General features: G+C 35.5%; 2 protein-coding genes and 1 long non-coding RNA gene across 3 annotated transcripts in view; 2 read left to right on the top strand and 1 right to left on the bottom strand.

The window, feature by feature from the left end:
- The first annotated feature begins 132 nt into the window (after positions 1–132).
- LOC131938894 (uncharacterized) lies at positions 133–2,757 on the top strand. The gene is made up of 3 exons (XR_009386371.1): positions 133–332; positions 2,095–2,156; positions 2,633–2,757. It is a non-coding gene; the product is annotated as an uncharacterized LOC131938894 (long non-coding RNA).
- A 1,617-nt stretch (positions 2,758–4,374) lies between these two features.
- Positions 4,375–6,118, top strand: LOC131938859 (uncharacterized). Its single transcript, XM_059297082.1, has 2 exons — positions 4,375–5,347; positions 6,114–6,118. The coding sequence occupies exons 1-2, from the start codon at positions 4,594–4,596 to the stop codon at positions 6,116–6,118; spliced, it is 759 nt and encodes a 252-aa protein (XP_059153065.1). The 5' UTR covers positions 4,375–4,593.
- Positions 6,119–17,779: 11,661 nt separating this feature from the next.
- The window catches only part of LOC131938874 (uncharacterized), a 39,454-nt gene continuing 31,220 nt past the window's right edge, over positions 17,780–26,013 (bottom strand). Inside the window, exons 9-15 of the mRNA XM_059297095.1 lie at positions 21,324–21,576; positions 20,962–21,234; positions 20,569–20,724; positions 20,050–20,246; positions 19,675–19,809; positions 19,104–19,177; positions 17,780–18,034 (exon numbers count right to left, since the gene is read on the bottom strand). Coding sequence (XP_059153078.1) covers positions 17,884–18,034; positions 19,104–19,177; positions 19,675–19,809; positions 20,050–20,246; positions 20,569–20,724; positions 20,962–21,234; positions 21,324–21,576 — 1,239 coding nt within the window. The 3' untranslated portion in view covers positions 17,780–17,883. The remainder of the gene's footprint in view (positions 18,035–19,103; positions 19,178–19,674; positions 19,810–20,049; positions 20,247–20,568; positions 20,725–20,961; positions 21,235–21,323; positions 21,577–26,013) is intronic.

Below are 26,013 nucleotides of genomic sequence, written 5' to 3'. Positions count from 1 at the left end.
AACAATGCAAATTTAAACCATGTGACGTAGTTTTCACTTTTTTGTCGCTTACAATTGGGCTTGTAAGTTTATCGTTCTTTCTCGCGTTAATTCCTGTCAGGTTAGCCAGGGAGAGATAAAATTTTTGGAACTAAATCAATTGTTGTGAACGGGGTTTCCCATTGATAACAAAAAACATGGCGGCTATTTGTAAGTAGGCCCCGCTTCAAGATTTTAAAATCATCAAACGTTCCAGAAATGCAACAATTGTAAAAAATTTCAACCCTGTTTTGTTCATATGGATGGGAACAAACACATGTGTATGCATTTCTGAATATAAAATTTTTGTGGCGGTAAGTATATTGATTTTATTTCTTTTGTTGATAGTTTGTCCAAGGCTAGGGGACATTACTCTGACTACTCAGTCTTTGCTACGAGACTAGATCTAGATTCTAGATCTAGAATCTACTAAGATCAAGATATCTAGTCTAGATCTAGAAATATTCTACATTGCTTCAATCTAGTTCTAAAAGTATAAGTTGATGAATTAGAATGTATTAGATCTAGATCTAGTATTTTAGTGATCTAGATAAAATATTAGGAAAATGATGACTCTCAGTCTCATCATTAAGTCATGATTAAAAAAAAATAAGACATAAGTTGATTATCATTAACTTATTAAGCCTAGGCCTAGAAGTTTACAACTTAATCAAATCTAGATCTATAATTCTAAATCTAGATCTAGAATCTATCTACCATCTATCTACAATCTACAAGCTACTTCTTAAATATTAAATAGTAATCAGTACTAATCTAGATATTCTAGATCTAGGAGTCTAGTAATCTAGCTAGGTCTATTAACATTGTTGTCAAAGTCTAGACTCTAGAGTCTAGTTACTCTAGATCTAGCTACTTAGGTTTAGTAAGAGTTAATGTAACTGTAAGGCTAACATATTTTTAATAGTCTAGATTTTTTTTTAGATCTAGACTAGAATCTAGATCTACTCTAGACTTCTAGATCCATAGCTATTTGATCATTAGTCAGTAGAGTACTGTAGACTACTGTAGACCTGTGTTTCTTCCAGATTTTTTTCTCTGGGGGGGGGGGGCACTTGAAATTTTCGGGGGGGGGGGGGGGGTAGACTTTCTTCGGGGGGCGGACACTGTTAAAAGTATATATTTTCTATATATAAATTATATAAATTTCGTATGGGGGGGGGGGGGGGGTGTGATAGAATTTTTTCAGCTGGGCTTTGCCCCCCCCCCCCCCCGAAGAGATGCATGGAAGAAACTCTGCTGTAGAGTGTAGGTACTAATAACTAGACTTCAACTAGATTAGACTAGCATCTAGAGATCTAGAATCTAGATACATTTTAAATTTAGGGCTTACAGACTACAGTGTTGCAATTGGTAGATCTAGAAATCTAGATTAAATATTAAATTTAGTTTGAAATTTGAAATTGTTACAGTAGTGTTACTACTTTTTAAAGTAGTAAGTAGTGTACTAGAAGAGCAAGATGATAGATCTTCATCAAGCTACAATAGAGTTTAGTTAGTAGTTAGTTAGCCGTATTAATAGTACCAAAAGCAGTGTAAGTAGCACAATTTAAAAAAAGTATTACTAGGCCAACTACTATTGTATTAGGCCCTTTTATTTTTAGCAAGTAAAATTTAGTTGTTAACTTTTAGCAGCAATAGATAGGTTAAAAAGAAGATGGTATTTTAGTTGATCTACTACTAGTAGAAGTTGTTCTAGATGTAGCTTCTTATTCTAGATCAACTAGAATAATTTAGGCACATTTAAATTTTTTTAGATTTTTTACGAGTTGACCAAAACTATATCTAAGATTTTAAGAAGTAGATTTTCAGTTTGGTTAAGTACTAGTCTTCTAGCAAGTTGCCTAGTAGTAAACTTAGAAACTAGATCATGTGTATTAGTACTTTTTAGACTTGTACTTGTAGGCTAGTCTTGGTAGTCTAGAACAGGGACTATAAATTCTATAATTGATAACTTTTGGCCTTTTAGTATAAGCCATATTATTAATGAATTACGTGGTACAAAAATTAATAAATATATGCATAAACTTAATAATTTATAATATTCAAATTCTCTAGGTACTTGGCAAGCAATTTTCTCACACTTGACTGTGGCTATATGTGCTGATCTTGAGCTTAAGGTGAGCTGAATTTTTTTATAATAAACCATTTTTCAGCTTAAGCCCAAGCTTGAAACCGATTCAGTGTTCTAATTCTTAAAAAATATGTTGCTACTAAGAATATTTACTGTAAGTATTAATTATGTAACTATTAACTATTGATTTAATTTATGTAACAGTGCTTGATATGGCCCAATAGTGGGACTTTCAGACAGTAGCTTTCACATTTCTAACCCAATAGACTAGAGTTCAGATCCCTGGCTTTAGTCCTAGTATGATGTCCTAAGTCCACCCAGCTCTCATGAGTACCTGGCTCAAGATAGGGAAATTAAAGGTGGCTGGGTATATACCTGAACACTCTGTTACATGCAAATGCCACAGAAACAGGTGAATTTTAATTCAACTTCAACTGCTATATTTGACTGTCTTTTTTAATCAATGATTAATTTTTTCATAATTCTGAAAGATGTTTAAAGTATTATTTATTTAATTTCTAGGTAAATGGAACAGCATGGATGTGGAATTTTAGACACAAGGAAGCTGAAATTAACTTTTAATTAAGCATTACAGATTGTCCATGAAAACAAATATAAATTATATACATTATAATGTTGTATTGATGCATCTTCTGTTTTAAGTAATTAAAAAACATCCATTTATGAAATTATTTTCATTTTTTTTTCAATTTTAAAACTGTATTTCTGTTTTGTTATTTGAATTGAATGATGAGTATACTGAACTGCCATTGAGATATTTACTTAAATGCTATTGTTTATAGTTTAATTCTTTTAGAAGCAACTATATTGACATCAAAACTGAATCTTCATTGTACATTAAGTATAAAAGCTTTCCCACAAACCAGTCCATGTCCTTATGTTTTATTGACATCCAAACATTACATTTTTTTAAAGGTGATTATTCTTAAATAAAACAGACTACATTAATTAGGGATAGGAAACATTTAATCTTTTAAGACACAACATGTTATTGTACTATAATTTGTGACATGTAAACTTACAATATACAACTGTTGAAAAAAGTAGTTTACATTAAATCTATGTTAAGGCATGTGAACTAAATGAGGTTAAATTATATAAACTGCAGTGCTACATTTAGAGAAACATTATTTTGCTGTAAAATAAAATGTCATTTACAATGAATGTGAACATTTCATAGTAACAGAGATACCAAATGAGCCAATCCACACTAGAATACTTTTTTGGACACTCTCAACAGCTCATAATAATTTTTAATATTTAACTACATATCTTAAAATTATAGTATTAAAGCATCAACAAAAGAAATAATAAAATCAAGTCATGTTTGTAGAGAGTTAGTATTTTTACTCACACTATGGTCATTATGTTCAATAATAAATAAACCGGGCGTGATCTCCCCTAAACGTTCTTGAATATTCTTATATGGGGGATGGCAACTCAGGATATAGACATGATTTTAAATCAATTTTTAATAACTTAAAATTTTAAAAATAAAATACAATATTTTAGAAAAAAAATTGCTCACAAAAAGCCATTGTTTTTTTTAAAGCCAAAGTTTGACGTCACACCATCTACCTCCCCTCCACACATCACAAAATTACGGACCCACCCCCCCCCCCCTCCGAGTGTGACATCATTTAAGGACGACCGCTTAGTACTGTAAGACTAAATATACAGATAGTCCTATATACGGCATATTCATAGGCGTCCGATTTAAGAAAATACGCAATTTAAAAAGATGGTAAATAATTTATTAAATCAACTTAATTCAAATTCAATGAAATAGATGAACTTTTACGTTCGTACTTTCATTATTTAATTTATTATTATCGCAAGCGTTAAGAGTGACCTCCCTTACCAAATAGTCTGCTAGCGCCGATGTTTTGAAAAGCAAAGATTGAAGATGTGTTCATTACCGTTTAGTATTTCAATGCTAACCAGTTATTATAAAGAAGATATGAAAGCTTTTGAAAGAGGCGAAAACCATTACAGATCAGGCGATGTTATTTCATTTAATTATGACAAAGAAACCATAACAGGAAAAGTTCGTGCAAGCTTTAAAAAAAAAGTATACAATGTTGCGGTACGTATACTAAATAAAAATTAATAGGTCTATGCAATAATATGTAAAAATCTACATGTAAAAACAGCATTGTATCATTCTTTAAAATTAAACTTGAATTTATAGTGTAATTTTATCCTCCGTTATTTCATTTGCAATGTTTAATATTTTACAGATACATTTCAACGAGTGTAACGAAATAAAAAGTTCTACCTGTGAATGCCCAAGAGGAAAAAGCAGATGCTCACACACAGCAGCACTATATCTGCACTGCAGAGACAATATAAGCAGAACAGATGTGCCCTGCTTATGGTCAAAAAGGAAGCCCTTAGAATTGCATGAAAACAATGAGGAATTGTTTCCTGTAAACAAGAAATATCGTCCCTGTGCTCGAGAAATGAACAACAAAGACACTGAATGGTTTGTAGACCAGCTAATTAAAAATGGTGAAGAATCAACAACATTGTGGGCGTTATCCCCTGAACCACAAGAAGAAAAATTAAATATTCCTATTATTGATGACATTTTAAAAGAAAATGAATTTAAAACATCTTGTAATAAACTTGCCTATTTTAAAAGTAAACTAATTTTGAATCTTCAACAAATAACACAAATTTCACAAATTACCATAGGTCAAGGTAAAAATGCTTTGTGGCATACTATAAGAAAAGGTAGGCTAACAGCAAGCAACTTTGGTTATGTTCTAAATGCAAAAAAAATCACACCATCACTATTAGACAAATTTCTTAATGCTAAACATTTAGATGGTGTTAAGTCAATAATGTGGGGATCAAACAACGAATTGCAGGCCCTGAACATTTTTGAAAATAAAACTGGTCATAATGTAAAACAATGCGGTATTTTTTTACATGAAAATGGACTTTTAGGCGCCACACCTGATGGATTGATAGAGGAAGATTTTATTGTTGAAATAAAATGCCCATATTCTAAGAGAAATGAATGTTTTGTTGAATGTATAAAGGACAAAAAATTTTTCTTAGGCATGATTGAGGGCAATATACACCTAAAAAAAAATCACATTTACTATCACCAAATCCAAGGTGGCTTACATATAACAGGAAGAAAACAATGTTATTTAGTTGTATGGACATTGAAAGACATGTTTATTGAATTAATTAATAAGGATGAGGGTTGGTTTTCAAATTTAATTATTTTAGAAAATTTTTATTTTAATCACATTTTCCCAAAATTAATTGCATAGAAGAATAAATAATATAGATGGCAATATTGTTTATATAAATTGCAAGTAATTTGTTTCTTTTACCACTCTGTGCTTATGCTAATCATTCATTATTTTAAAATTGTACTGTCATCTTTGATGAAAAGCCTTAATTATAATCTTTAACTATTACATATTGCAATTGTAATAGATAATAATGATTATTTACAAATGCCTTTTTTGTCAAAATGTATATAATAAAAGACTATTGTACACAGAAAATAACTCAAAAACAGTGTTTATTCAATACAAATTGTGATTTCATGTTTGACTCACATTCACTGTCATGATTTACTTGAATTACTTGTTTAAATAATTCTTAATGAAAAACCATTAACCTAACATTTTTACTAAAAATCAAGCAATGACAGACATACAATTCATACATTTTTATATACATAAACATAATTAGTTTTATATTACTCAGCAACATTATTTTATGTGATGTACTTTAGCAGTTTTAATTTTCTATTTTCTAACAAATTTATGTTTTAATTATCGGTGACTGTAAATTAACCAGTGCTGCAATCAACTGGAATACAATATGAATATAGGGTCTTACTTGGTGTGGAACACATTTGATAATTTTGTAAAGTTTAATGCGCTGTATCGCTCGTTCTACATGTATCCTACAGGATGCAATATTTTTGGTAATTTTTATTTCATTTTCTGTAAAGGATGAGTTATTTAAAAATGGAGGTATATTAACAGAAACACCTGGGGGAAGAATATCTTGTATTAGAAAGCCTTTGTCAGCAAGAATTAAGTCTCCTGATTTAAAATAATTAACAACACCAGATTTTTGAAAAATTACCTTATCAGAAAAGGAACCTGGATACAAATTAGAAACAAAGGAAATGTGGCCATTGGGGCATATGCCAATCAAAACTTTGAAAGTATTTCTAGATTTATAATGTGAGTAAGTAGCTCTTTGTTTATCTATCCGTGTGGGGGTATCTATCTCTAACTCTGTGCAATCTATTATCATTTTACAATTGGGGTAGTTAGCAAAACAAGACGGTGCAGACAGCTTGATTTTATTTAAACTAGGAGTTGCTTTTAACAAAATATTTTTAAATAGGAGCTCATGAAGCAAATGGATATAAGTCATATAAATATTGTGAATTGTTGTAGTGCTGCAGTTAAAAAGGGTAGCTAAATGGAGATTGGTATAGTTTTGTCTAAGCTTTATTAATGTAATAAAAATCTGATCATCTAAAGAAATATTAGTATCATTTACTTTCCAACCAGAGTAGTAATTAATATCATCTTTGAAACGTTTAACAAGATTACATACAACCATAAACATATTTCTGGATTGCATGCCTGTTTCCATTTTTAAAACATTTTCTGATAACTGATGACAACTATATAAATACATTTTTTTTTTACATAATTTAGATTTTAGCAACATATTTTCACATTTAGCTGACTCTAAAGATTTTTTTAGAAATGAGTTTTCAGCTAAGAGCTGAGCACAATCAATTTTAACTTTACTATCACTATTTGAAGCAGTAACAGACGTTGAATCAAAAATACATGAAGCATTATTTTTATCTTTGAAATTGTTTGATTTATTACATTTTAATGGAGCTGAAACTAGAACACTGGGTACAAATTTATTATTACTTTCTTTCTCAGAGCATTGCAAATTTTGAACATAAGAATTGTGGGAAGTAGGTAAAGATGTTAAAATATCTCTTGATGAAATTGTGGAAGGTTTAGAGATAGAAAACAACATTTCAGAAGATGATGTATGAAATAATGGTAAATTATCTTTGGCAACGGTCACTGAATTAATATTTTCATTAGACAAATCATGTTTAGGTATAGAAGAATAAGGTACATCTTCAGATTTTCTTATCAGCAACGATCCAGGGTGATTTTCTTTGTTACCATCGGTCAAACGACAAGCCAATTCTGTAACATTCATTTGGTTCTTTGTCTGGGCAGCTAAATATATTTAAATTAAGTTCATGCAAAACTTTAGAAACATTTATTGGATAAAACTCTATTATTTCATTAACTTTTTATTACTATCAGCTCCCAATGAATAATATGAATAAGTTACACATCATCAATAAATGAATTTTACAGATATTTCCATTTCACCTAACTTTCTTTAAGTAATAATATATTTAAAATTCATGGCATTCATAGGCTAGATGAGTTGACTTTCATTTACCACTATTATCTGATTATATAAATTAACAACAGTGCATTAGGATTACCCAGCTATCATACATTCTTCTTTTTATTGCCCTCCTTTATAAGTGGGAGATACAAATTATAAAATGTGTGACGGAATTTACAGATGAACCGTCTCTCTCTCTCTCTCCCGATATATAGATCTAGATCTATGTATATCTATATAATCTCTAAAAACACATTGGTACCTCTACCTGTTTGAATGTTAGGCCTCTTTCCTTCAATTGTTTCTGTGTTAATCTTCTCCATGCCTCTTTTCGTTCTCCTAGGTTTTTTTGTCACTATGTATCTTTATATATATATATATATATATATATATATATATATATATATATATATATATATATATATATAGGCCTATATATATATATATATATATAGAGAGAGAGAGAGAGAGAGAGAGAGAGATATGTGGTCCCTGGTAATGCTTGTTTTATGTATAACTCAAGGCTAGTAGTGACTAGATCTAGATTTAGATAGATCTATAATCTAGTAGTACTAGTAGCTAACTATCGATTAACTATATTATAACGTAAATTATTATTATACTACGTAAATTTATGTATAGTAAGACCTACTAACTTTATTTAGTATCTAAGTTAATATATATTATATATAGATCTATATGTCCTAGGCCTATTTAATAAATATATTACAGCCTAGTTAAATATAGGCCTAATATTATAAAATTATAAATATATTATTATTACTATTAGGCTAATAGTAGGCTAATTAATACTTATAAAATATGTTACTTAACTTTGACTAGGCCCTAATACTCTAATACAAACTATTACAAAGTTTTGTGGGGGTGGGGTGTTGATTGGGGCTTAATACCATACGGCTCTTAACGCCCTCCTTTACCCTATTAGTAATTATTATTAATAAAAGTATAAAGTACTAGATATCTAGATCTAGATCATTAGTATAGTATTAAACATAGGCCTTATATTTTATTATATTACTTATAGCCTAATAATTTATTTCGTAGAATCTAGAACAATCTCGTTCGAGTCTAGATTCAAGATCTAGATCTACACTATTCTACACTTACTGTATAATTTACATTACTAGATTCTAGATCTAGATCTTAAAATTACTACAGTTTACTACACTCTAGAATCTAGATCTAGATTCTAGTTCTTAATAAGTTCATAAGTTCTAGCTCTACAACAAGATACACTCAAGTACACTCAATACTCAACTTCACTAGTCTAGATCTAGCCTAATAATAGATCTAGTAGATCTAGTCCTACGTCCAAAAAAAAACATGTGTATTAAAATATATGGCTAGAATAATAGATCTAGATTATAGATCTATATATATAATAATATATATATTTATGTGTGTGTTATTTTAAACTATTTAAACTTAATTTACTTAAAACAACTCATCGTCGAAGTTTGTTTTCATTCCAAAAGCAAAAGTAGATTTCATAACCGAAAAAAAAAAAGATTTAATAAAAATATTCACATTTGGTTTGAAAAAACAACAAAAGCGCTAGCTGGCAACTACCGGAGCGAGAACTTGGTAAGCTACTTTAACAACTTACAAGCCCAATATGTACACAAAATTTATGGTAGCCTATGGAATAGCAGGATGCCATCGTTTATGTCGCCATTACTCGTGAAAACCAATAAAAACCAAATTGTTTTTTTTTTGTTTTTTTTTTGTTATTTAGCTACGGAAAATATTTAAAAACATCAAATACATCCAAACTTAAGTAAAGTAAAAAAAAAAAAGACAGACAGGATTTTAAAACCATATTAATTGTAACTTCAAAATACATTATGTGGTGTCACATTAGCGGGTATATTGATACATTAGTGACACATTGGTGGGTATGTTGATACACTAGTGACACATTGGTGGGTATATTAATACACTAGTGACTCATTGGTGGGTATGTTGATACACTAGTGACACATTGGTGGTACGTTGATACACTAGTGACACATTGGTGGGTATGTTGATACACTAGTGACACATTGGTGGGTATGTTGATACACTAGTGACACATTACTGGCTATATTGATACACTAGTGACACATTGGTGGGTATGTTGATACACTAGTGACACATTACTGGCTATATTGATACACTAGTGACACATTGGTGGGTATGTTGATACACTAGTGACACATTGGTGGGTATGTTGATACACTAGTGACACATTGGTGGGTATGTTGATACACTAGTGACACATTGGTGGGTATGTTGATACACTAGTGACACATTGGTGACTATGTTGATACACTAGTGACACATTGGTGGGTATGTTGATACACTAGTGACACATTGGTGGGTATGTTGATACACTAGTGACACATTGGTGGGTATGTTGATACACTAGTGACACATTGGTGGGTATGTTGATACACTAGTGACACATTGGTGGGTATGTTGATACACTAGTGAAACATTGGTGGGTATGTTGATACACTAGTGACACATTGGTGGGTATGTTGATACACTAGTGACTCATTGATGGGTATGTTGATACACTAGTGACACATTGGTGGGTATGTTGATACACTAGTGACACATTGGTGGGTATGTTGATACACTAGTGACTCATTATGGGTATGTTGATACACTAGTGACACATTGGTGGGTATGTTGATACACTAGTGACTCATTGATGGGTATGTTGATACACTAGTGACACATTGGTGGGTATGTTGATACACTAGTGACACATTGGTGGGTATGTTGATACACTAGTGACACATTGGTGGGTATGTTGATACACTAGTGACACATTGGTGGGTATGTTGATACACTAGTAACACATTGGTGGGTATGTTGATACACTAGTGACACATTGGTGGGTATGTTGATACACTAGTGACACATTGGTGGGTATGTTGATACACTAGTGACACATTGGTGGGTATGTTGATACACTAGTGACACATTGGTGGGTATGTTGATACAATAGTGACACATTGGTGGGTATGTTGATACACTAGTGACACATTACTGGCTATATTGATACACTAGTGAAACATTGGTGGGTATGTTGATACACTAGTGACACATTGGTGGGTATGTTGATACACTAGTGACACATTGGTGGGTATGTTGATACACTAGTGACACATTGGTGGGTATGTTGATACACTAGTGACACATTGGTGGGTATGTTGATACACTAGTGACACATTGGTGGGTATGTTGATACACTAGTGACACATTGGTGGGTATGTTGATACACTAGTGACACATTGGTGGGTATGTTGATACACTAGTGACTCATTAATGGGTATGTTGATACACTAGTGACACATTGGTGGGTATGTTGATACACTAGTGACACATTGGTGGGTATGTTGATACACTAGTGACACATTGGTGGGTATGTTGATACACTAGTGACACATTGGTGGGTATGTTGATACACTAGTGACACATTGGTGGGTATGTTGATACACTCGTGACACATTGGTGGGTATGTTGATACACTAGTGACACATTGGTGGGTATGTTGATACACTAGTGACACATTGGTGGGTATGTTTATACACTAGTGACTCATTATGGGTATGTTGATACACTAGTGACACATTGGTGGGTATGTTGATACACTAGTGACACATTGGTGGGTATGTTGATACACTAGTGACACATTGGTGGGTATGTTGATACACTAGTGACACATTGGTGGGTATGTTGATACACTAGTGACACATTGGTGGGTATGTTGATACACTAGTGACACATTGGTGGGTATGTTGATACACTAGTGACACATTGGTGGGTATGTTGATACACTAGTGACACATTGGTGGGTATGTTGATACATTACTGACACATTGGTGGGTATGTTTATACACTAGTGACACATTGGTGGCTATATTGATAAATTGTTTAATTAGCTTAGTGGGTATTTTTAGGCTCATTAGGACCAGATGTAACAAGAGTAAATAAAAATTAACAACAAACTGTTATATAATAATACACTTAAAAGTAGAAAATAAATTATACACTACTATTTAAATCTGGATCTTCAACACACTAGTAATACCTGTTTTGCTCTACGGAACTGACAAATGTAGAATATCTGCTATAAATAAGAAGAAAATACAATGATTTATAAACGAATGCCTCAGAAAAGATCCTGCGATTTCGCTGGCCTAAAACCATCACAAACGATGTTCTATGGCTACGGACAAATCAACTGCCAGTTGAAGTAGAGATTTTCCAGAGAAAATGGAAATGGATTTGCCACACTCAGGAAGCCTGTATCAAGCGTAACAAGACAGGCCCTCACCTGGAAACCACAAGGCAGGAGGAGGAGGAGAGGCAGACAAAGAAAAACATGGAGACGTGACCTTAGTATTTTATAGTAGTTTTTTTTAGCACAATTTCCATTCTGGAGAATTGCGTTTATTAACCCGTCATTTCTGGATGTATGAATGAATGGATGGATGTGCGTCCGCAGCTTTAAGTCGTATCTCCTCCTCAACGAAGCAATATCGAGGACTAGTTCCAAAGCAATTATGTTAAGCAGTTACGAGGATGATAGTGGGCCTAAAAAAAATTCCGGGTTTCTTTCATGGATTTCCCGGAAAAGCTAAAAAACCTCGAAAAATTCAGTTTTTGGCCCATATCTCGGCAACCAGACCACTTAGCGACTTGAAACATGTACCAATCGATTTCTGCCATATTTTAGAACAATATTGCCGAAGAAAGTTTTCACAAATATCCTTTCGTTCGGTCACAACATTTTTTTTTTAATTAATTAAAATTTGGACCGAATTAGTATGCATGTTTATCCAACCACACTACACGCGTCATCACGTTCAATAGCTGCGCCATCACGTTCAATGGCTGCGTCATCACGTTCAGTAGCTAGGCGCGCAATTGTTTTTTAGTCATGTAACTCTATTGTAAATAAAACATGTAAAATACTGAAAAAAATTTAATTAAAAAAAATAATAAATTTTAATAAATTAAAAACGTTTTAATAACTAACCAATGGTTTTACTAACCCTGCTCTTGATTTACGCTAAGACAGAGCTATTTTTAGATAACATAAGGAAATTGCGCTAAAATTGTCAATAGACTTTTTAATTACCTTGTTTAAATGTATATAGAGTTGCATCACAAAAAAAACCATTGCGCACCTAATAACTATGATAAAGAGCGTACAATAGTGCGAAATAGTTGAATAAGACTGCATACTAATTTGGTTAAAATTTTAATTAATCTATAAAAAAATTAATTAGGCATCCAACTGAGTCAAACGTAATATCAGATTGCATTGTCTTTATGTCTTGACCCACTTGCCAATTTTGAACGGAATTTATCAGCTAGAAGTGCCCGAAATGTTACTCTAGTGTTTCGATCTAGACTAATAACAGACGACAGATAGAGACATTGAGTTAAATAAAAGCTTGTGAAAACACATTCCACAAATAAAATCTGTATCATTTTCTTTAATTTTCACCAAGCACAAAAAAATACGAAACAAACACTTACTAGTCATTACACTTACACTGTGTTCACCTCATACAGCCTTCGTCGACATACTCTCTAGGTTTATAGTGTGATCAGTTCTTTAGCTGGGCACCTCTAGTTTCTCATACAATGTAAGTATCATGAATGAGGTAGGTTGCGCCTGATTACTCGATATATTCCGATTGGCAATCGTGCGCTCAACCAGGACCACCTTTTATTCACAATAATTTAGTCAGACTAAATCGTAAATACAGCAAGCAGTAGTATACATTTAAAACTGCAATTAACTATGGCAGAAAATCTCAATCTTGCTTGTGAGACATAAATGGAATATATTCCTAAAATAGATATATCCCAAGAAACTCATATTTGAACTTTTGTTAATTTTTTTCGGGTTTATTTGTTTGTCAGTGATTTTTTTTAGTCTTGGATACTTGTATGTTATATCTTCGATCATGTCGTGCTATTGATACTGTATTAATCCAGCTCATCTTATAGAAGTATTTATTGCTAACTATACAAAGGAATGAAATTTATAAATAGATATTTACTTTTTAATTAATAATATTTATGATTCTAATTGTGTTTGTTTTATGCCTGCCGCCCTAAAAAACTATGCTGATAATAAGTCTAGACTGTGTATCTTTATTTTACACCATAAACATATTTATTTCGGTATCATCCTGTTTGCTGTAATCATCACTTTAAAAATATCGATAAATAAACTTAATTTTCGTGCTCCGCCACTGCTGGTCATGTTTTTAAAAGCAGTTAAAGCAGGTAAAAAGTTATATGCATAGCAGTAGGAAAAAAAAAGATCTGGTTTTCTTGAAAAAATTGTTTTTACCCCACTGGCACACAGAGTACACATAAAGTAATGCGATCGTGGGGACAAAAAAACTTTAGTCGCTAAAATATATAGAAGATCTCATGAGAGACCAAAGCTGTTATAAAATAAAACAAATTAGTTTTATTTACTTAATTTCAGTGCATTTAAAAGCGTGTTGCTATAAAGTTTTTAGCGCAATTTCCATTCTGGAGAATTGCGTTTATTAACCCGTCATTTCTGGATGGATGGATGGATGGATGGATGAATGTGTGTCCGCAGCTTTAAGTCGTATCTCCTCCTCAACGAAGCAATATCGATGACTAGTTCCAAAAGCAATTATGTTAAGCAAGTTACGAGGATGAACATAGGCCATAAAAATTCCGGGTTTCTTTCATGGATTTCCCAGAAAAGCCAAAAAATCTCGAAAAAAAGCAGTTTTTGGCCCATATCTGGGCAACCAGACCATTTAGCGACTTGAAACATGTACCAATCGATTCCTGTCATAATTTAGAACAATATTGCCGAAGAAAGTTTTCAAAAATATTCTCTCGTTCGGTCACAAATTTTAAAATTACATAAACACCTACAAACCGATTGTTCTTCTAGCTTGAACGCACCCTAACATTATACGTCAGAGCTATTTTTAGATAACATAAGGAAATTGCGCACAAATGTCACTAGACTTTTTTAATTAACTTGTTTTAATTGTTTTATTAAAATGTAAAATACTAGAAAGTTTAGGGGAGATCACTCCCGCTTTTTAAAAATACAATAGAAAAGAGTAGTGTCACAGCATGTATTTATGGTTGAATTACAAATATGGTTTGGGTCCATGAATCATGAAACTGAACTCTAGTTTGTATAAATTGTTAACTTTATTTCCATGAGGAGAATAGCCACGTATCTCATATCTGAGAAAGCTATTTATAATAGAACATTTGAGCACACAACTATCATTCTGCAGTCGTCTATGCTGGCTGTATAGTGGCTGTATGGTGGTTGTATGGTGGCTGTATGGTGGCTGTATGGTGGCTGTATGGTGGCTGTATGGTGGCTGTATGGTTGTTGTATGGTGGCTGTATGGTGGCTGTATGGTGGCTGTATGGTGGCTGTATGGTGGCTGTATGGTGGCTGTATGGTGGCTGTATGGTGGCTGTATGGTGGCTGTATGATGAATGTATGGTGGCTGTATGGTGGCTGTATGGTGGCTGTATGGTGGCTGTATGGTGGCTGTATGGTGGCTGTATGGTTATTGTATGGTGGCTGTATGGTGGCTGTATGGTGGCTGTATGGTGGCTGTATGGTGGCTGTACTGTATGGTGGCTGTATGATGGCTGTATGGTGGCTGTATGATGGCTGTATGGTGGCTGTATGGTGGCTTTATGGTGGCTGTATGGTGGCTGTACTGTATGGTGGCTGTATGATGGCTGTATGGTGGCTGTATGGTGGCTGTATAGTGGCTGTATGGTGGCTGTATGGTGGCTGTATGATGGCTGTATGGTGGCTGTATGGTGGATGTATGGTGGCTGTATGGTGGCTGTATGATGGCTGTATGGTGGCTGTATGGTGGCTGTATGGTGACTGTATGGTGGCTGTATGATGGCTGTATGGTGGCTGTATGGTGGCTGTATGGTGGTTGTATGATGGTTGTATGGTGGCTGTATGGTGGCTGTATGGTGCCTGTATGGTGGCTGTATGGTGGCTGTATGGTGGCTGTATGCTAGCTGTATGGTGGCTGTATGGTGGCTGTATGGTGGCTGTATGGTGGCTGTATGGTTATTGTATGGTGGCTGTATGGTGGCTGTATGGTGGCTGTATGGTGGCTGTATGGTGGCTGTACTGTATGGTGGCTGTATGGTGGCTGTATGGTGGCTGTATGGTGGCTGTATGGTGGCTGTATGGTTATTGTATGGTGGCTGTATGGTGGCTGTATGGTGGCTGTATGGTGGCTGTATGGTGGCTGTACTGTATGGTGGCTGTATGATGGCTGTATGGTGGCTGTATGATGGCTGTATGGTGGCTGTATGGTGGCTTTATGGTGGCTGTATGGTGGCTGTATAGTGGCTGTATGGTGGCTGTATGGTGGCTGTATGATGGCTGTATGGTGGCTGTATGGTGGATGTATGGTGGCTGTATGGTGGCTGTATGATGGCTGTATGGTGGCTGTATGGTGGCTGTATGGTGACTGTATGGTGGCTGTATGATGGCTGTATGGTGGCTGTATGGTGGCTGTATGGTGGTTGTATGATGGTTGTATGGTGGCTGTATGGTGGCTGTATGGTGCCTGTATGGTGGCTGTATGGTGGCTGTATGGTGGCTGTATGCTAGCTGTATGGTGGCTGTATGGTGGCTGTATGGTGGCTGTATGGTGGCTGTATGGTGGCTGTATGGTTTCTGTATGGTTGAGGGGATCCCTTCCAATACTTGAATAAAGAACGAAGAAGAATAACTACGAGCGTTACCATAAGCACCATCACAGCGACCGTAACCGTTATATAAACATTTATTTGAATGATGTCAACCTAGATTTTCCCTTCCTTCAAGGCTTGATTTTGTCAGACTTTTTATTTATCACGAACACTACTGTGACTGTCAACATTGATATTGGCAATAGTTATAGCATCACTCTATAATCATAGCAATATGGACTCCCATTCTATTGTTTTATAACAGCTTGCGTCCATGCTATAGATCACGGGTTCCCAAACTGGGGGTCGCTAAAAAGATTTAGCTCCCTAATCACTGCGTGATTCACCAGTATGCCCTCGCCATCAAGACTCCATTGCTAGTAACAGTCGTACATTATATTTAATCTGGAGCATTTAAAGAACTGAGCAAAGAAATTAATATAAATCACGAGATTCTGCTTTTCTACACTACAGAAAGCTGGCTGTCAAACGAATTGTTGTGAATCGTGTTTTTGAATTAAAATCTGAAATCAAAGTGTTCTTGGAATTGCAAAGGAAACAAGACCTTTTGATATACTTAAAACGATATAGAGTGGTTGGAGAGAGTATCATACCAAGCAGATATATTCGAGCATCAACATAAGCTTAACCTGAAGCTTCAGGGAAAATGAACGAATATTATAACTTTCCATGATAATCTCGGGGCATTTTTATCAACTCTGCCGTGTGGTAGATGAATCTGACTGTGAGATAATTAAAATTTTGAAAGAAGCGATTTCTGGGCATCTTGAATCTCTTAAAAACGAACTGGTACGCTATTTTTCTGAGCTGAAAGAAGAAGAATCTGCATTGACGCATTACCCATTCTCGTAACCCTTTGATTTTACGAGCATTCCCGATGAGTTACAAGATGAATTCTTTGATTTGCAGAATGATTCCGCGTAAGATGAAAAACTGTACACACAATTTTGGTGTAGTATTCACCATTCATACCCAAACGTAAAATTGATTGACTTTTCGAGAGTAGAGTTTCAACACTATTCTCCGATTAAAAACCAAAATAAGAAATTAATTAAATGTTGATAATGACATAGGTTGGTGTTAACAATAACTTAACTTTATTTACTAGCATGCAATTTTACTCATCGTACTAAAACAGTTATCAAGAGTATTAGGTCTACATATTAAAAGTCTTTTAGAAAATCTTATTTTAGTGCTTATTAATTTCCATACTAATTTCGGCTTTTTAATTTCATGGGGGTCGCGGGTCACTTACTTTTTATAAAAGGGGGTCGCAACTCGAAATCGTTTGGGAGTATAGATCTAGTACTGACCCTCTATTTAAGATCTAAAAAACGAATAAAGTTTAAAGAAGTAATAAGAAAATCAGAAACGAATGTATTTTTCAGAAGAAATAAGAAAATCCGAAACGTATGCGCTCAATATTATTTTACTGCCGATAAAAAAAAAAGCATTCGTGAACTGATCCAACATGGCAAACTCTCCTGACCCCACCAACCGTGTCAGACTGACCAGTTTTATTTGACTTGGACGTTCAGAGTGAGGTCACATGACAATGGACATCGCTTCACGACATCTCTGATGGCCAGCTTGTACATCTCCACGTCATCAATCACACAAGAGGTCAAGCCTAGTGTGAGGCTGTCCAGATTTGTGCACGGCTGTATACTGTGGACACACAGGTAGCATATGAATTAAAAGATTACACACATGTATAACACACATCATAACTTTACATATACAATGCTGTTGTACGCGTGGTGTTGACAAGCACTGTACTAGCACCTAGACTCGGAGCGAACAGACTCGGAGCGTACAGACTCGGAGCGTACAGACTCGGAGCGTACAGATTTGAAGCGTACAGACTCGGAGCGTACATACTCGGAGCGTACAGACTCGGAGCGTACAGATTCGGAGCGTACAGACCCGGAGCGTACAGATTCGGAGCGTACAGACTCGGAGCGAACAGACTCGGAGCGTACAGACCCGGAGCGTACAGACTCGGTGTTCTTGGACGTTCCTATGTATACACAGCTGTAATTGGTACCTGACTCTACTCCACACAGCTCTGATGGGTACCTGACTACTCCACACAGCTCTGATGGGTACCTGACTCTACTCCACACAGCTCTAATGGATACCTGACTCTACTCCACCCAGCTCTGATGGGTACCTGACTCTAGACCACCCAGCTCTGATGGGTACCTGACTCTAGTCCACCCAGCTCTGATGGGTACCTGACTCTAGTCCGCCCAGCTCTGATGGGTACCTGACTCTACTCCACCCAGCTCTAATGGGTACCTGACTCTAGTGCACCCAGCTCTGATGGGTACCTGACTCTAGTCCACCCAGCTCTGATGGGTACCTGACTCTACTCCACCCAGCTCTAATGGGTACCTGACTCTACTCCACCCAGCGCTAATGGATACCTGACTCTACACCACACAGCTCTGATGGGTACCTGACTCTAGTCCACCCAGCTCTGATGGGTACCAGACTCTAGTCCACCCAGCTCGGATATGTGCCTGACTCTACTCCACCCGTGACTATTATAAGATTATCTTTGACTCATTGATCAAAAATATTTCCAACTTATTATAAACACCGATTAGAATGTGTGCATATAATCTTGGTAAACCCTAAGCAATATGTTATTATACTTACAGTTAATTTTGAACCAAAAAAACATATTGAAAAGTATCAAAGCCAAAAGTAGAACAAATTAGAGTTCACTTACCTCTTAAACAACACTTCAAAGCGTTCCGTGTCTATGGGGACATCAGTACGGCACTCTAGATGGTGTAACGTTTTCTGTAATCACAGACGATTATATGAGTACTAGGCAGGCTGCCTAGCTTTGCTTAGGTTTTCAAAAACACTGAGAATTTGAATGCTTAATTAATTAGTGATTGGCTGTTATGTGTAGTGCTCATATAAGGCGCCGGTCAGTCGAGGTCAATTTTGACCCCCTCTTCGTAGACTTTTCGACCAACCGGCACCGGCCCCTGTGTTCTGTCGCCCCAAGGCAGAATCCTGCCAAATTTGAAGCACCTGTGCTATTTTTATTTGGCGTACACTTGGTGTGCAATTAATTTGTCTACGAGATTTTATTCTATTTTTAAAACTGTAAGCATTTAAAATGGATTAAAAATCATGTCTATATCCCGAGTTCCCATCCCCTGTTGTTTTATATAAGAATATTCGAGAAAGTTTAGGGGAGATCACTCCCGGTTTATTAGCTAAATACAAACATGTAAAAAAAAAACAACTAGTTTTCCTAATACCCCCGTCCCTCCCATCCCCTTCACCTGAAAGTTCTGTCCCAGATGTTGAAAGAACTTGTCTATGTTCTCTACAGCGATGACACTGCTTGATTTCCACTTGACTTGATAGAGCGGCATGGATGGTGTTAGGATCATTGTCACGTCTTGGAAGTACGACTCCTAAAAGGGAGTTTCTGAGTTAGGTGCAAGACTTTACAATTAAATATTAAATTATAATTATTACTAAAATAATAAACAGAACGTAAGCAGTTTGTTTAGCTACTATAGTAAAAGCGGCTGTGTGTTATAATTTTTGCCATTTAAATATCAAAATTAAATTAATGTTTATATTTCTTTTGTTATTTATAAAATACTGTTATACTGAAAGTTTTTTCTGCATTTTGTTAAACAACAGCTCACAGATATGGGTTTGATGAAAAATAGGACTCGGAGCTCGGGACATGCCGATGTAAGCTTCTCCCATGCTAGAGGGGTTATTTGACTTTCTATCATTGGGATTTCGTCAGCACGAACTGTGATCACCTTGAGGGTGGTATTTGTATTCGCCAAGCTGAGCAGAAGGTCATTTTCCAAATAGTCGTAGCTCAGATCCAGGTCTGGAATTCACAAGATCTCTCGTTATGTGGCATATGGTGAGTTGACAAGAGCAGTAACCAAGTCAATTATTACGTCACATAGCCTTATTCTTAAGAGAACTGCGCGGTCAAGTTCTTAACGGAGGTGGATGGACAAGGTCTTGTCAGATTTGGATGGTCAAGGTCTTGTTAGGTCAAGGTTTTGTTATAGTTGGTGGTCAACATCTTGTCAGAGTTGTGTGGTCAAGATCTTGTCAGAGTTGGGAGTTCAATGTCTTATTAGGTCAAGGTTTTGTTATAGTTGGGAGGTCAAGGTCTTGTCACAGTTGGCGGGTCACCCCACCTGACAACTTGCTGAAACTAGAGATGGCGCTTCGAAATTGTGACAGTAGTCTCAGATCAGTAATAAAAGAATTTTTCAAGCTAACGAGCCTGGGGAACGCTAATTTTTGGAGCGTGTTGGCGCAGCTTCTACTGACAGCGTTCAGCATTTTTATACCTAGGAATATAAAAATAAGATTTTCACTTGTATGGTTTAATAGTTTAATTGCTTTATAGTTTAAAAGTTTATTCATGAATGGAGAAAAATGAGAATTTTATTATGATGATTGTTTGATGTCTTGGAGTGAGGACTAGATATCACCACAATAAGGTCAACCTAGTGACAAACATTATTCACTGTCTAGGAAACACCCAAATATTTGTAAACCCCCGAAGTTAGGCTGTGAACACTGACCTTGCTTCATGGTAAGATTATCCTCAATACAGTTCTGGACAGACTTTTGGCTGTTGCTAAGGTCAAGGACACGAAGCTGCTGCTGGTACTCCAAAACTTTGGTCAGGAGTTGAGCGACTTCTGAGAATGACCTGGGCTTGTCTCTACCGGAACTGATTTCCAAGTTGTATATATTGGTTAGCTTGAAGGTCAACAGCTGTTTGTTACCTGAGTTCAATAAGTCGACCAGAAACTGGTACAACTTCTCGGTACAGGATGAGCTGCCTCCGACTCCTTTAAAAACCAAGACAGTACACATGTACATTTGTTGTCGACTGGTTCGTACATAGACGCACATTTTAACCACTATTTGTGTGACTTACCCCAAACATCGTACTCGCCGGCTCTACAATCTGCACGAATGTGGCGCAATGATCTCCCAACCTTTTTCATAAATCTTATTGCTTTATCAGCACTCTCTGCGTCGATATTAAAATCTCCGGACTCCCACACGGACGGCACTGAGAGTGGACGGAGCCAAGACTTGCAGGTGAGGGCGGCGTTGAACTTGTCTCTGTTGCTAAGGTAACTAAAGACTTTCAGAAGAATTTCGTACGGCAGCTGGCTCCAGTCCGGCTGAAATTGTATAAAGTTTTTGTCGAATCTCTGAAAGTGTGATTGTCTAAACAGTTTGTGCCTAATGAACCTCAGCGTATAAGTCTCGGAGTTTCCATGAAATATGTTTTCAAAGAAAATGTGGTCATACAAATATTATTGTATTGTTTTTACCGGACTGTACTGCTCTTTTTAGAATTTTCGGCCACTCACGAAAACATTTAAAAACTTAACACCAGACATCGCTAGATCGTATGGTTTTAAAAAGTTGAATTCATTAAAAATCATTTAACAGATTAACGTAAAACAATTAATACAAAGTTTTTTTTTTCCAGAAATACTTGAACTATCACAGCAAACCAGTGTGTTTGGCTTACCAAAGTAAGTCTTAGAGTTAACCGTAGTCTCAATGAAAACAATATTTTACGCAAAAACATATTTTTAAAATCTCTTCGTAATCATCTTTAAAAAGGTTGATCCATAAACCATTACATTTCTAAATTATTTTAATGCTTGAGTTTATTATTTTATACTGCTATTTTAAAGGACTTGAGTATAGGAGATTGTAGTACTTGAGTGTAGGACACTATAGGACACTAAATAATGTGACACTATAGTATGTGAGTATCGGACACTATAGTACTTGAGTATAGGACACTATAGTACTTGAGTATAGGACACTATAGTACTTGACTATAGGACACTATAGGACTTTAATATAGGACATTATTGGGCACTATAGAAATTTAGTATGGGACACTATAGGATACTATAGGACTTTAGTAAAGGACACTGCAGGAATTTAGTATATGACGCTAAAGGACTTTAGTGTAGGACAATATAGGACACTATAGCAATTTAGTATAAGACACTGTACAACTTTAGTATAGAACACTATATGACACTATAGGACGTGAGTATAAGACATTGTGGTAGAGTATAGGACACTATAGTACGTGAATATAGGACATTAGAATATAGGACAATATAGGACATTACATGACGTGAGTATAGGACATCATAGTACGTGAGTATAGGACACTATAGGACTTGAGTAAAGGACACTGTAGGACGTGCGAATAGACAATAAAGGACACTATAGGACGTGAGTATAGGACATTGTAGTACTTGAGTATAGGACACTATATGAGGTGAGTATAGGACACTATATGACACTAATGGACACTATAGGACACTATAGGACAATTCAGGACACTATAGGACACTATAGGACATTATAGGACGTGAGTATAGGACACTTTAGGACGTTATAAGGCGTGAATATAGGGCACTAAAGGACTTTATTATAGGACACTATAGGACTTTAGTATAGGACAGTATAGGATACTATATGACGTGAGTAAAGGACAGTATAGGATACTATATGACGTGAGTAAAGGACAGTATATGATACTATATGATGTGAGTAAAGGACAGTATATGATGCTATATAAAGCTCAGGTAACTGAAGACTTTCAGCAGAATCTCGTTCGGCAGCTGGCTCCAGTCAGTCTGAAATTGTATTAAACAATCGTTGCCTGATATACACAACAGAGGCGTAGCGACCCGGGCGACAATATCAGTTAAGAAAGGTCTAGTCCAGTGGCGCAGCCAGGATCGTCTCTAGGGGTTGGATTCCAATTTTTACCCGAGGACAAACTTTCGATTTTCACCCTCCCTCTCAGACTTTTGATTTGCACCCCCCTCCTCAAACTTTCGATTTACATCCCGCACAGACTTTTGATTTGCACCCCCCTCAAACTTTCGATTTGCACCCCACCTCAGACTTTTGATTTGCAACCCCCCCCCCACCTCAAACTTTTGATTTGCACCCCCCCTCATACTTTATATATATACCGAGGGGTCTTTGGGGGGTTATGACCCCCCCTAACCCGCCCCCCCCCTGCCTACGCCACTGGTGTAGTCACTTTTTAATGGTTTTTATATTGGTGTTATAGAATTGATGCAGTAAACACTTAAATATAATTTGTATAATTATTTTCCCCCCCCCCGTTCGGCGCCCTTAACATCGACACTCCGGGCGCCACTACCTCCCTCCCATAGTAACGCCTCTGATGGACACAACCAAGAGCATTATCACAGATTATTCGAAAGGCTCATTAAATAATTTTGATTATTTGCTGGCACTTTTAACTGACAGATACGGTTCGTAGTTGGTACGTAGGTCAAGACATTAAATTTGACTTAATTGGTTGCCTAATTAATTTTTTATCAATTAATTAAAATTTGGTCCAAATTAGTAGGCAGTATTACCCAACTATTCTGCGCTATTATACACGCGTCATCACGTTCTATAGGCGCGAAATCGTTTTTAGTCATGCAATTCTAGTGTAAATAAAACATGTAACGTATTAAAAAATTGTTTCGTAAAAAATGTTGTAACAACAAACGTATATGTACTAATGCACTAAAACGTAGAAAATTAATTAGACACTATTATTTAAAATACTATAAAGAAGAGCGTGGGTCTCTCCCTAAACATTAATAAAGGTGTCCAAGAGATACTAAAATGACCCACGCTTTCCTTTATAGTTATAGTTTGTAGGTTATTTTCTACTTTTTAGTGCATTAGTAGACAAAAGCTTGAAAAAAAAATTAAGTTCTCTACATAATCATCTTTTATAATGTTTAATCGTAAAACATTACACATCTAAATTATTTTAATGCTAGAGTTTCGAATTGTTTACTGTTATTTTAAATTCACAATTTGCAAATTTGCTTTTATCTATGTAAAAATATAATGATCGAAGTCTTCTAGTTAAACTTGGTAAGTTCAGATGAGTACCTATTTATGAGGTGAAAGTTATAGCAAACCTACCAAACCTAAGCTGTTAGTATTACACAATATCGGAAGTGAGTATAGTACACTATAGGATTTGATTGTAGGACAATATAGGACACTATTAGATGTGATTGTAGGACACCATAGGATATTATAGGACGAGATTATAGGACACTATAGGACTTTAGTGTAGGACACTATAAGAAACTATAGGACACAATACAACGCCAGTATAGGACACTATGGGATACTATAGGAAGTGAGTATAGACACTTTAGGACACTAAAAACACTAAAAGACAATTTAGGACACTATGGAACAATATAGGAAGTGAGTATAGGACACATTATGGACGTGAGTAAAGGACACTATAGGACACTATAGGAAACTATAGGGCGTATCTTTACCTGTTTAGTCCAACCGCCAACAAATTCAGCTGCAGCTCGTTTTATTCTTTTGATGCTAAACAACGACATATCGCCGTGTAGCGATGTGGCACTTCTCGTTTCTATTATATTATTTATATTGAGATGTTTATATAGATATCCAACGATGAAAAGATTTGTTTACAGGAAGTTGAAAGTGAAGCGCTACACAATTTTTGATGACGTGTATTGAATTATTTAAATAGAAGTAATTTGGAATCTAAAACTTCAATTTTAATTCTTGAATGATTTTTGAGGTTATTAGATTAGATTACAAAACATAAGTTTATTTTTTTTTTACATTTTTACTAAATCGATTTGTGTTTGATAATTATTCTTGTAATTATTTTCATTCACGCAATAATTAACTTCTGTAATCTGTTTATTTTTTTGGTTGGAGGTCGGAGTCGACGAGCGATATTTTGACCAGAACGATTGCATTCAGCAGTGACGCGTGGGTCAAGACTTGGTGACAATGTAATGTGAATTAAAATTGTTTGAATTGGATTAATTAATTAAGTTTTAAAGATTTAACTAACGTTTTCTTTTATAAAGTCATGATTTTCATTGCGCTATCGAAAAAATTTAACCTGGAGTAATGTTACGAAAAGAGTCACGAGTCATCCATATGGTTGGTACTGATGGTGGTGATGACTGCAGTGAGAGGTTCAAGTAAAACGCAAACATAATATCAGCTAGGCAACTTTAATGGTTACTAATTTAGTTTTCAATAAACAGGAAATAATCTTGAACATTAATAGTGACCAGCCTTTGGGGCCAGCCCTATCACACATTAAAAAACACAAAACACGACTACATGCTATCAAGCCTAACGTTCAACTGTCCTATCTTTCTGGCCCTCACCACTTAGCTTGGGTTCTATGCCTCAAATATAATAGGGTATCCCATTACATTTTTCCCAAAATTTGCATACCAGGTTATTTGGGTCGGGCTCAGGTCAAAGACCGACGACCTGCATTTCCACTCGCCTGCACATCGTTAGGTGATGGGGGTGGGGCATTAACACGCTGTCCCAGGTCAGGTGTGGGACGGGAGGGGGTGGGAAAGATAACCAACTTGCATCAACAATAGACTCAGTCATAACAAGTATTATCCCCTAAATTTTCTCGAATATACTTATATAACACTACGGGGTATGGCAACTCGGGATATAGACATGATTTTTAATCCATTTTTAATTAAATAAACCTTTTAAAATGAATAGAATCT

Source organism: Physella acuta, unplaced genomic scaffold, assembly GCF_028476545.2.
Source record: "Physella acuta isolate Inbredline_101_S28 unplaced genomic scaffold, ASM2847654v3 ptg000258l, whole genome shotgun sequence".
NCBI lineage: Eukaryota > Metazoa > Mollusca > Gastropoda > Physidae > Physella > Physella acuta.
This window is presented reverse-complemented; position numbering and strand designations above follow the sequence as displayed.

Excerpts from the sequence above, each read along its gene's own strand:
- LOC131938859 (XM_059297082.1), top strand. The coding sequence starts at position 4,594 with ATGAACAACAAAGACACTGAATGGTTTGTAGACCAGCTAATTAAAAAT.